Here is a 13,114-nt window from a genome sequence, read left to right on the forward strand (position 1 = left end):
TACGGGTGTATTGTGGGGAGATATAAAAGACTACAGTATATGTGGAACTCTTACAAGAGCGAGGTGAGTGTTACACAGAAGCTATGGGCACTATAAGGTGTATAGGGATGAAGGGATCAGGATACAATATTCACAGGTACACAAGGTTATTTATTTAATTGTAGATGTAATGGTGATGTTAAAAATTAAAAATTAAGACATAAGGAAAGGATGTAATGTAGATGGTATAATTATGCAAGAACTGGTTTGTCAGGAAAATAAATACAGTATGTGGAGATGTATAAAACTTTAGTTAAAAAGATACAAACTTGTGAATCGATTTACATTAAGAGAGGGTCAGCAGAGGCTGTTTCAAATACACTAAACTGGATACATTTTGTTTGAGAACTTGTGATGTGACGGTTAAATTATTTCGTATTATAGTGAAACGAGAGATAACTATCGTAAATTATTAATGTACAATGTTTTTCACTATGAAATGTATATATTTCCCACTATTGATTGTTGAATAATTTTACACTGTTATAATTCTAATTTGGAATATACTGTTTAGTTTGATTTAGGTTACTTTACTCTTGAGTATAATATTTGGAGAGGTCCTGAAGAAGTCCAGGGGTACTCCCCGGATGAAACACGTGTTGACGGACTTGTGGACAAGTAAGATAAAGTGGACATATGAACAAGCAATAGAGGAACTGTTTATGAACTTTGACATGAAAATAGATGAATGATATCATGGAACTTTCATAATTGAACTTTCGGAACTACGAAGGACTATAATATATTTGGAGCTATGATCTAAATAGCTGGACTACTAACGAAGGATTGTGTGATGTAGATAAGCTGATTTCAATGTGATATAGGATTGAGAATTCTCTTGTAAAACTCCAATTACTTCACTTTTCATTTTTTCACTTAGATTTGAAAAAATATACTTTTGAGATATTTTATAATGAGAATGTGAACATTGGTTGTTTTTTACGTGTGCCTTCACAATCTATTTTAAGTGTGGTTAATTAGTTTAACCATAGGGGTGGTTAGGGGGTGAGACCCCAGTGTAGAGCACCGTAATTTGTACTTCAGTTTCCAGATTGGGAGATTTGGAGCGCCTTACACTCTGTAGTATCACCCTCCTTTCAAAGGTTATGTTTGTCAGTGGGTAGTTATGGGGCACGGGTTTGGGGGTTTATTAATCCTGTACCCATACAAAAGATAGAGAATACATTTTTACGCTGGCTCCTAGTAGTCTGAAAATCTACTTCTTCCTTCATCAGACGAGTTCGGGACGCTTTATATTTCTGATTTTATTACAAATCTCTCCATCATGCACTGACTTTAAATTTGGTTCAAAAGGGAAACATCTTTCTTAAAAGCTGTGCTAAAAGACTTCTTAAGGTTGGATAACATTAACATATCCTCGGGCTTAAATATATAAAACAGTCATTTATGGAATTGAGTGTTCCTGAACTTTGTGAAAATCAAGATGGCATTGATGGGGAGGTGAAATACAAGATACTAGATAAGCTTTATAAGACCTATAGCGTATGGTTAAGTTGGTGGGATCCCCAGTTGAGAGTGATGAACTATCCCTGGTTTTAGTAAAGACCACATAACCTTATTTATTAATAGTCAGAAATCTCCGTTTAGATCTTACTTAACCCAGATTTTCATTTGCATTTTCTTTTAGCGTTCCCTGTTGTAAGCTTATGGAAGAAAAAAAAATGCCTCCTTGTGACAATATTTCAGCACAAAGCATTTACATATGTTGTTATTTTGCACACTGTACATATTGCTTCGGAAATATTTTTGTTGCCACTTTTTAACAATTTCACTATTTTTTTTCTACAAAGAGGCATTTCGCTTAATTCGGCAACTTTCATCTGAGCATATATGTTTAGCTGTTATAAGCTTTATTCAGGTACCTTTGAAGATCAGGAAAAATTATGGGAATGTGTGATTATGTAATTGAGACATTGTCTAAGAGTACTTAGGTTTGCTTTTATGGCTCAATCGTAGCCGAATAAAGAATGCATGACTGACTAAACTGACTGATTAAATGAATACTATGTTTAGAACTCTTAGTAGTAATAGATGCAATGTACTATCACGAGAAAAACAATCTAGATCACAGTGTTTCCACCTTTGTATTAATGGCATTCACTCAAGCAGAGAGGAACAGTACTCTGACTAAACTAGAAACCCTGGCTATCTTGTGAGGTATACTGGGCAGAGCAGCTGCTCTGAAGACACAATCAGTGTATAAAAGGGCCATATTTTCTTACTAATTTAATGAAGTTCACAAACATACCTTCTTGTTTTATTCTAATGGCACCTAATCATTAGCAAGATTCAAAATGATTTTCAACAGCATGACGCTCTATACTTTAAACAACTCGTTACGAAGTCCACACACACACACACACACAAAATCACACACACAAGTTGTCATATTTACACTGAATGCCAATGTTTTAGTTCATTGTAATGCTCAGATCAGCATACTGTTAACTGTAAGATTGTGACCAACTGCCACAGACTAGTAGAGCCTGCAGCAGCAGGTAAAGGCAAAACTCAGAAACAGAACTACTTATTTGACCTGTAGCATCATGAAAAGTTTATTAAGCAGTTGGCTGGATGACTCATTTAGATAATTGCAACATACATCACGGCAAAATTGGACTCTGATTTCAAGTTGTTGAATAAAATTGCTTAAGTGCAGTACAGCATAAAACCTAACCCTGAACAAATCCAGAGTGATTGGTGATAGGCCTTCAGTCTCATCTTTATTAACAGATTCTCTGGCCAATCACCTTGCACATATGTCCTACTCCAGACAATCAAGTAAACCTTAATTTCCACCAAAAAAACTCCATTAACACACCAAACTAATGCATGCCTACATCATGGTTTTTATGGTCCTAGAATCAGGGGTTTTCTGTACTTCCAACACAATCTTGAGAGTCTGTTTGGTAGCAGAGTCAACATACCACGCACAACTCACCAGAAGGAGGGCAATATCATTGAGGGTCACCTGAAACTCTGCCTGAGGGTTTCCAGGAAGGGCCCCATCTCCTCACAAGGCTCCTGGAAATTGGAGTAGACAAACTTGCTCTGATATGGATAGCATTTTTTTCGGGCTCACAGAGACCATTTTCCTTCACTTGCTTCAATCACAGACAAAAAAAATTAAATACGGAGTTCCACAGGACTCAGTATGGTCTTTATTACTTTTCAAAACATATATGCTGCCATTAGCTAACACCGTCCATTTTTATTTTACAGCTAAGATGATGACACACAGCTGATATTCAAACTAGTGGAAACTAAGAATTCTATGACATGCTGCAAGTCTAAATACTTTCTTCCCTCTGTTCTTACAATCTAAAAATGGATGGGCTTCAACTATCTAAAACTACATCCAAACAAGTTTTTAGTATTTTTAGTAACTAAAAGCTCCCTAGACACCTGGACTCCAATTCAATGGCTAGTCTCCTGGGTTCTACACCTACCCCAGTGACTGCGTATATAAGCTACGTTTCTATATTGACATTCAGCTATGTTTACAGACTCAAGTCTTCAAAGAATGCACATTATCCTTCCAGCAGATGAAACATCTCAGGAAAATCCTCCTCAACATTAACCCAGAACACCATATAAACACTGCATTAGCCATCACTCAAGTCAGTGTAGATTTCAGAAATTAACTTTATCTGAACTTGACCAAAAAGTTACCTCAGCATCTTCAATATGCTCAGAACAAGGTAGCCTCACTCTTTACTGGACTGAAGCGGCACAAATATATTACCAGAATATTTAGACCCCCTTCATCAGCTTTCTATCATGAAAAAATTAGTTTTCGAAGCCATCACATTTTACATCATACTATTACTTTCAATGTTCAGCTTATTTGTGGAAGATAAGTTTCAATTGAACAATTTGTCCTGCACCCTTGAGTCAAGTAATCAAATCATTTTGTATAACCCTAAGACTAGAAAAGCACATTTTGGTGATCGGCCTTTCTTAGTGACCGCTAAAAAGTTGGGGACTCTTCCTCTGTCTTTCAGGTCCCTTCATCCTTTATTATGGAAGAAACTGAAGACTTGTTTTTAACTTCTGAAACTCTTTCTGTGACATTTTGTGATAGCTGATCGCCAAGAATCTTTGATGTACCTGCACTTAAAAATAAAATATAATATAATAATCTGTTGTAGCAACTTGCCAAAACTACATCTGGATGATTTCTGAATCACTTTGTTGTCAATGCAGGCAAGAAACTTTACATTTTTGCGTGTTGGTGCAGAAATTAGGAAGTGGGGCTCTGTCTGCACCTATAAATAAGAGTTCAGCAGCGGCAAGTGACTGAACCAGTGAATATAAGGTCACATAACCTGTGATGGCATGTGATTGCAGTCAACTTTTGTGTTGAAAAAACAAATTGCATGGAGTATTCTGACATATTTCTATGGCTACCTTCATCATATCAGACTACATGTATACACACAGATCTCTCTGATGACCTGATGGAAAGCACGAGAAGCAGCAGCCCAGACTCCACCAAGGGTGCAGAACACTTTCTCACCCACATTCAGATATAATTACTTCTAGAACTCCTGGCAAAATGTCAACTTATACCTCCACTCTGCTTCCTAACCCTTCTCAGCAGGGCCAATGTCTGGTTCTTCTGAGGTAAAGTGAAATGGTGTACAAGCAAGAAGAAACACAGGCCCTGAGGTCTTTGCCCCTGGAACTCAGGCAGGGTAAGATGCAGCACTAGGACAGGATGAGCAGTAAAAACAGACATGCCATTGAATATAGCAGTAATTTCTTTTGAATCATGGTCTTCAAGGTTCCTTTGTGTTGACCAAAGTCATGACAATTTGAATGCCTCCAAATATATATCCCTCAGAAACCATCAAACATGAAGGAGAAGTGATAAGCAGAAAACAGATAAGGAACCACAATCTCATAAGGTGTTTCAAACACCACCCATTGGTACTCCAAAAAGAACAGTATTATTGGATGAGAGCTTCAGTTCAGACTTAGGGCCATCATAGTGAGGTTTGACTCATTCAGGTCAAGACAAGTCAATAAGTATGAAAAATCTTGAATTTCCTCATCCAACTCCTGGCACTGAGACCAGCACGTTTAAAGGTCACAGGCTCAACTAGGGTAATATCAACCAAAGAATGAGTGGGGCAAGGAATACCCATCAAAAGTGTGTGTTTTTTGTTGGTCTTTGAAATTGGGCTTATAGCTGTGTTGATGCTTGTAATTGTATTGGCAGATTGGAGGTCTGAAGGTTGGAGGGTACTTGTACAGTTACTACCATTTGCAGTAGCTTTATAATGCAAGAGTAGTTGCAAGAAAGATGGATTTCTAATCTGGGTTAGTGTTTGTTGATATGTGGAGTAGGAGCATGGTAGTGTGTTTCAATGTCTTAATGGCAATGATTTCACATGTTTTGAAGTATACTTGGAGTTTCAAGATTTCCTGCAGAGGAGTACATTTGCAGAAGAGTAAAGGAGATGGGGGTTGCTGGCAGTATAGGTGAGAGGTAAAGCAGGTGCAACAATTCTGGATTTGACTTTGTTTATGGAAGTGTGCCTATGATTGTCACAGCAATTCCTGGCTCTGGACAGAGTGTATACTGAGAGTGCAATACTTTGGGATACAAGAAGGCCCTTTGACAGTACTTGCCTCAGCAGTTTGTGACCATTTGTTGTAGCCACTTCAGCAAGGCTTGTGAGGATCTTCAGATACTGGTTTTCAGTTTGCTGTGATAAATGCTCCAACACCTGTCGCAACTACAGAAAATGAAACACATTTGAAACATCACAGTGAACTATAACAACATGATTACATGCACGTCTAAGGGTAGCTGTGGGCTATTTAATGCATCAATTAAACTTTTACATAAGTCTGGCAAACAAACAGGTGAAAATACAATGTTTCTCATTCTTTTAATGAAATACAAGGCAATCCTGAGAGGTACCTTAGCAATGTTAAATAAAGAATAAAGGGTGCTAAAATTCATTTTATCAAGCTGAAACAAAAGTTTCTGAACAAACTTTATTCTTCTTAAATTAAGTAACATCTTGGACAAGTTTCATTAGACAAAACATAATAAAACATAGCATTTGAGAAAGAATAATAACAATATATATGCCTCTAAGAAATGTTATGCTAGGAGCCCTCCTGTAAAAGGTTTATCTTCTTATTGTTCACATATTGCTGATCAGAATTTAAATTCACATATGTTACAATTCTAAGGGTTTAGGTGAATGTGATGTAGGGATGGGCAAAGATGGAATGTGGAGGTTAAATCATCCCGGGACAGAAGGCCTAACAAGAGTGTTATTTTAACACTTTCAGAAACGGTGCTTAGGGAGAGTAGTAAATCAGTGGCAGGACATAGCCTAATTTCAAGAGAGGATCCAGTGAAGTGAAATCACTAAATGTAAAGTCGTAGTGTATGTGACATCACACAGCCTTTGACTATTCAACAGAGTGATCTTATACGTTTTTTGACTCAGATATATTGATGAAAAATTTAAAAAACCTTATGAAGTGTAACATTTATTTTTAAAAAGTAAAATGTGTGACCAGGTACAGCTACCAGTAGCCAGGAATAGTCTTGATGTAGTTGGATGCATTAACAACATGTTCAAATGCAGCCATCATATAACCGGCCCCACCAACTCTTGGCATCCAATATCATCATAAACCATATACAGATGTTAATACTCTGCTCCACTTACTGTGCAATGTAGCCCCAAGAGTGACCTAAGGGAGGCCTCTGGAATACTTGCTATAAACAGACTTTTTTTCCTCAGCTATAATTAACAAGACAGGGCAAATGTTTCTAGCGTTCCCAAACCTCAAGTTTAGCAAACTTGGAATCAATTTGACAAAAGTACATATTCTGGGCATTAACCCTGACCAGAGTTCTTTTTTCTGTTGCAGCTCTCATCTGTCAGCTTATCTTTAACTCTAAATAATCGTACAGTAGTGGAATACTTTTCAGATCTTTATATTTACTCTGCAGGATTAGGCAAGATCGAGAAGGGCTGCTCTCTAACCAACTCCTAATTCACGTGTTTAGACTACAAAAGAACTGAAGAGAGAGTCTCAGACTGTTTGAGTGAATAAGCATCTCCTAAAAGTATTTTGGAAGGCTGGCTACCAACAATGAATTTTGCGATGCTGCATATCAGGACATGCTGTGGTACAAATGTTCAAACACAAATAAATTACATAAGTGAGGGGCTGGAATGGCACCAACAATGATGCTACATAAAAAGGTGGCCCTGGAAACAGGGCCATATTTTACTTCAAGCGGAGCTCTAAGCACTAGCTAGTACAAGAAAGGATCAGGGAGAGACAACTGGCTGAGAATGAAAAGTTCGCAATTTAGGGGAATGGAAGATGGCTGCACTTTGTGAACTGAGGCTGTGCTGTAACTCATCTAAAAAAACAGCTCAGATGCAAGCTCTGCCATGAGGAACCTGCTGTTTGAGGACATGAAGCTCCTGTACATTAAAGTGTTAATACATCTGCTCAGGCCAACCAAAGAAATACTGTACAAAGATAACCAACTAATATTTTGAATTTACATTTATGTCTATCTTCAGTTTCTTTCTTTCTTATTTGTATTGTATTGTATTGTTTGGAATTCTGAGGGAACCATGATGACATTAGACACTGGACTGGTTCTGGAATGCACAGGCTGTGGTCAGTTACCTGGTCATCTCAGGACTTGCTCAATGGTTGATGCAGTTGTGGGTCTTTTCTAATACAGGAATTACTACAAATCATCTTGGCCTTCGTTTTTCTTTTGGATTTCCATGGAACCCCGTGTTGCCAAGGCAGAAAATCCCACATTTTGGTACCAGGAGTGGGGTTATATGTGAGGAAGTTCTGTTATGCTTAAGAACCCACCAACGCTACTTTACATCGGGTCTGCTTTGGTTTGTTCAACTCTACCAACATTCGCAGGAAAAACTGTGCTTTGGTTTATGTCTGTGGAACTTTTGAGAATAATACCTGCTTCCGAAAACCTTTGGCGGGTATAATCCCCCAGGGCCAACAGACTATGTTATCAGCTATGTGAGCAATGAGAGTCTTCAGATTTGGAGTGCTTGCTTTTTAGTTTTGCAGACCAGTGCATCTGCATATTTTCACTGTGAGGATTCCTGGTGTGAGGCGCTGCTGTGTCATGCACCACAGTGGAAATGCCTGATGCACGTGAACACTCCCATTCCTGGCTGCGTTCAGCCTGTGACATCACAGAGTCATGTAACTTTTTGGTGGCCATATTTAATTTTTGTTGTTTGTTCAGAGCATTTAAGAGTGCGTGCCCTTGTTTTCCAGGCCTGTGGCTCATGTTGGTCTGTCACAGTACTATTCAAAAGAAAATAAACGAGTATTTGCAGAGTTTTTCTGCCTCCTTGACGCATAATATTATTATACTGTCCTGCCAATACGTTTGCACTTGTTTGGGGTTACAGTGGCAAGATTTTAGTTACATTTGTCATTTCCACATATGGGTCCATTTTGTACGTTATAAATGTCTTGAGATAATATTGAAAAAATATTTGGGGAGTATTATGGTAACTAGACAAGGAGTTGTCCAACCACCACCTTGTTTCATAAAGAGCCGACAAGCCAGAGATAAAGTGAAGTGAATGGCTGCATATATTTGAAAACTATTTAACAGCTATTGATGCTAATAGTTATGAACCTCTTAAGTACTTTTAAGAGTTACATGTGCTTTTGAAAAGATAAAAATGTTTAAAGCGTAAACAGTAATGTGACGAGGGTGTGGAATAAATATTGCTACATTAAGAGTTTCAGCATCCACATGTGACTTTAGCAACAATATGGGTAAGTACATACGTGACCAGTTTGTTTTTAATTGTTTTTCAAAGAAAATTTAATAAGTTTGTTAACTTGTTGCAATCCTACTCTGTATGAGACCATTGATGTTGCGAAAAGCATAAAAAGGCCAATAATCACTTCACAGTCACAGGTTATGTCTAGCCATGGGGGCAAACACCTGTTAATTATGTAACAGAGGAAGATACAGTTTGTGATGTAAACAACAAAATATTTAAAGGGAAAAGGGGACAGTAAGGGCAAGGGAAACAGGTATGTTATCGTTGTGGTTCTAAAAAACACACGGGAAGCAATCTGACTTGTCCAGCAACTGGCAAAAGGTGCCACAAGATTGGTCATTTCCAAGGGGTGTGTAAAGGTTTGTCCAATTTAAGAAGTGACTAGTAACGTATATACTTGTGGCTAGCCTGTGAGACACAAGAATTTGTCGATAGGTTTTCTAATGGATAATTGGCAATTGATATGCATTTACCATTCGGACTTCCTTCCACAGCAAGAGTGTTTCAGAAAATGAAGGATGCTCTATTTGGAGATATGCCTCATGTGCAAGCCTTCCTTTTACAGATACCAAAGTGGAACATCTTTGTGTGCTAGAAAAGGTATTGCTTGTGTGCCCCAAAGGGGCGTGACTGTAAAATCCAGCATATGAAAAACTGTTAATAAAAGAGGTGGAGTATTTAGGTCACACAATCTCTGAGCATGGTATATGACCTCCATTTGGCAACTTCGAAGCCATTAAGAATGCCCCACCGCCTGGAGATAAAGATGCTCTTCATTCTTTTCTTGGGCTCTGTGAGTACTATGTCTGATTTGTGCCTGGTTATGCCTTGGCTGTTTTACCTTTGAGATCACTACACAACAAAGGCAGCAAGTTTGATTGAAATAATCAAGTTAATAGGGCTTTTGAAGATGTTAAGAGTTTGGTACTCAATGCCCCAGCTTTGAAATAATTTGTTCACATGGGTAAATCTTTCATCACTGTTGATGCTACTCTAAAAGTTCTGGGAGCGGTCTTTGGACAATGGGTCAATAGACATGAGAATACTGTTGCATTAGTTTCCAAAGCTCTTACAGACAATGAAAGCATTTACAGCATCATAAAAAGAGGTGTTAGCTTGTGTCAGGGTGGTGCAGACATTTAAGACATCCATTTGGGGAATTCTAGTGATATACACACAGAAAATAAATCTTTACTATAACTATAAAGTTGAAATGGTCTCAGTAACGCTTCTGCTCACCCTGTTCGTCTAATGTCCAGATTACAGGAATATGACTTGGTAGTTAAGTATATTAAATGGGGTAGTAATGTTAGAGCTGTCTGTCTCGCTCACCATTGCCCCTAAAAGAAAACTCTGATGATGATGATCATCATCATCATGACAATGAAGGAGTAGTGGAGGTTGTGGATGCTTTGACAGCATGCAATGGAAGTACCTCGGAGAGTAACTGGAATATGGCTATGGATAAGGATGCAGAATTAAAGAAAGTATTAAACTTTATCAAAATGAGTTGGCCTATGAAAAGAGTCTTAAAGGGGAACTCAGGTGTTTTGACCAAGCAGTCATGGAACTTTCAAATGAAAACAACATATGTCTAAGGAATGGCTTGTTTGTTTCTCCTGTTAATTGAAAGGACAGAATTGTTAGAATTACTCATGAAGGGCAAATGGGAATTTCTGCCACTTTCAAGAAGATGAGACAAACATAATGGTGGTCAGGTTTGGACAAGCAAGTTTCCAATTCTATTGATATATGTCCACAGTGTGCAGTATCTGACAAACATGCCAAAATCTGACAAAAAATATGCCTTTATTTCCAGTTTCTATTTCAGACAAGATAAAGTGGCTTTGGATTTTTCAGGACCTGTTAACCTACTACCAAGGATAAGAGATAGATTATTGTTGCTGTGGATTATTTTCCTAAATGGATATATTATTCTTTTGTGGAAACTAAAAACTCCATGACAGTAATCTTACTCCTTGAGAATATTTTCATGGTTGAGGGATCTCCTTGTACTATTGTTACTGACAATGGCATACACTTTGTATCAAGACAAATGACTGATTTCTTGCACAAATACAACATTACGCATTTACAAGTGGCTTTATATAGTCGTTCGGCTAACGGTTCAGTTGAAAGGGCCAATCGCATTTTGAAAGAGGGAATTCAAACTGCTTTTGCAGCAAACATTGATGTTGCCAGTTTTCTAAAGGAAAAACTTGGGCATGTCTTACAATCCCACATTCCACTATGGGGTGGCTCCTTTAAAGGCACACAAAGGCAGAGGAGCTAGAACGGAGTTAGTACCAGAATGCTTAACAAATATTTCTCAAGGAAAGAAAAAAGTGAGTTCAGAAAAACTTTTGAGAAAGAGAGTGTTGAAGAGACAGGAAATGCAGAAGACTAATTATGATTCCAGAAAAGGTTCCAAAGATGTTCAAATTGATGCGAATGTCTGGTTTTTGACTAAAAGAACATTTAAGGTGGGAAATGGGGAGTCAAATGTTTCTTATCTGTAAAGGTCAATAGAACAAGCAAACTTCTGCTTTGTTGGAACAGAAACACTGTGGTTCCGCTATTTGATTTGCAAACAGACATATATCTACACACTTACTCTAACAGAGATACAGGAGAATCCATGTTATTCATGGATGTCAGTGGCAAAAATATTTCTTCACAGAGTGTTCAAGCGAATGATAATACTACAGACAATGGAAGGAGTGTTGTTGTTACTAATGTTGGAAATAATGCTCAAATGTCAAATTCTAATTTGAACAAGTGTACTAGTGATGACAGCAAATTTAAAAATGGGCATTATGATTCTGGGACAGAAAAAAAAGTTCAGCATGAGGACGTACAAGAGCCAGTTTATCCACGCTGTATGCGTAGGGTTAAATTACTTCAAGTTACATGATTATGCTTTGTCATAATACTGTTTATTTTGTTAAGAAAAGGGGGTGATGTAGTATTCAATGTATTAGTAGGTTATCTGCAGTTTCTTTATTTCTTATATGTATTGTGTTGCTTTCATAATATTGGAATTCTGTGGGTGCCATGACGACATCGGCCACTGGGCTGGTTCTGGAATGCACAGGCGGTGGACAGTACCTGGTCCTCTCAGGACCTGTTTCGTGGTTGATGCTGTTGTGGGTCTGTAGGAAGTTGGCTCTGTATGTGCTATTTCAAAGTAAGGAATAGCATGCACAGAGTCCAAGGGTTCCCCTTAGGGGTAAAATAGTGGTAAAAAGAGATAATACTAATGCTCTATTTTGTGGTAGTGTGGTCGAGCAGTAGGCTTATCCAAGGAGTAGTGTTAAGCATTTGTTGTACATACACATAGACAATAAATGAGGTACACACACTCAGAGACAAATCCAGCCAATAGGTTTTGTTATAGAAAAATATCTTTTCTTAGTTTATTTTAAGAACCACAGGTTCAAATTTAACATATAATATCTTGTTTGAAAGGTATTGCAGGTAAGTACATTAGGAACTTTGAATCATTTCAATTGCATGTATACTTTTCAAGTTATTCACAAATAGCTATTTCAAAAGTGGACACTTAGTGCAATTTTCACAGTTCCTGGGGGAGGTAAGTTTTTGTTAGTTTTACCAGGTAAGTAAGACACTTACAGGGTTCAGTTCTTGGTCCAAGGTAGCCCACCGTTGGGGGTTCAGAGCAACCCCAAAGTTACCACACCAGCAGCTCAGGGCCGGTCAGGTGCAGAGTTCAAAGTGGTGCCCAAAACGCATAGGCTATAATGGAGAGAAGGGGGTGCCCCGGTTCCAGTCTGCCAGCAGGTAAGTACCCGCGTCTTCGGAGGGCAGACCAGGGGGGTTTTGTAGGGCACGGGGGGGGGACACAAGCCCACACAGAAATTTCACCCTCAGCGGCGCGGGGGCGGCCAGGTGCAGTGTTAGAACAAGCGTCGGGTTCGCAATGTTAGTCAATGAGAGATCAAGGGATCTCTTAAGCGCTGCAGGCAGGCAAGGGGGGCTTCCTCGGGGAAACCTCCACTTGGGCAAGGGAGAGGGACTCCTGGGGGTCACTTCTGCAGTGAAAGTCCGGTCCTTCAGGTCCTGGGGGCTGCGGGTGCAGGGTCTTTTCCAGGCGTCGGGACTTAGGTTTCAGAGAGTCGCGGTCAGGGGAAGCCTCGGGATTCCCTCTGCAGGCGGCGCTGTGGGGGCTCAGGGGGGACAGGTTTTGGTACTCACAGTCG

The 13,114-nt window shown here is 38.8% G+C and overlaps 1 protein-coding gene across 2 annotated transcripts in view; it reads right to left on the reverse strand.

Annotated features, from left to right (window-relative positions):
• The window catches only part of HACE1 (HECT domain and ankyrin repeat containing E3 ubiquitin protein ligase 1), a 299,062-nt gene that overhangs the window by 172,212 nt on the left and 113,736 nt on the right, over positions 1–13,114 (reverse strand). For both annotated transcript variants that reach the window (XM_069235476.1, XM_069235475.1), the window contains exon 10: positions 5,698–5,804. In XM_069235476.1, coding sequence (XP_069091577.1) covers positions 5,698–5,804 — 107 coding nt within the window. The remainder of the gene's footprint in view (positions 1–5,697; positions 5,805–13,114) is intronic.

This window comes from Pleurodeles waltl, chromosome 5 (genome assembly GCF_031143425.1).
Source record: "Pleurodeles waltl isolate 20211129_DDA chromosome 5, aPleWal1.hap1.20221129, whole genome shotgun sequence".
Taxonomy (NCBI): domain Eukaryota; kingdom Metazoa; phylum Chordata; class Amphibia; order Caudata; family Salamandridae; genus Pleurodeles; species Pleurodeles waltl.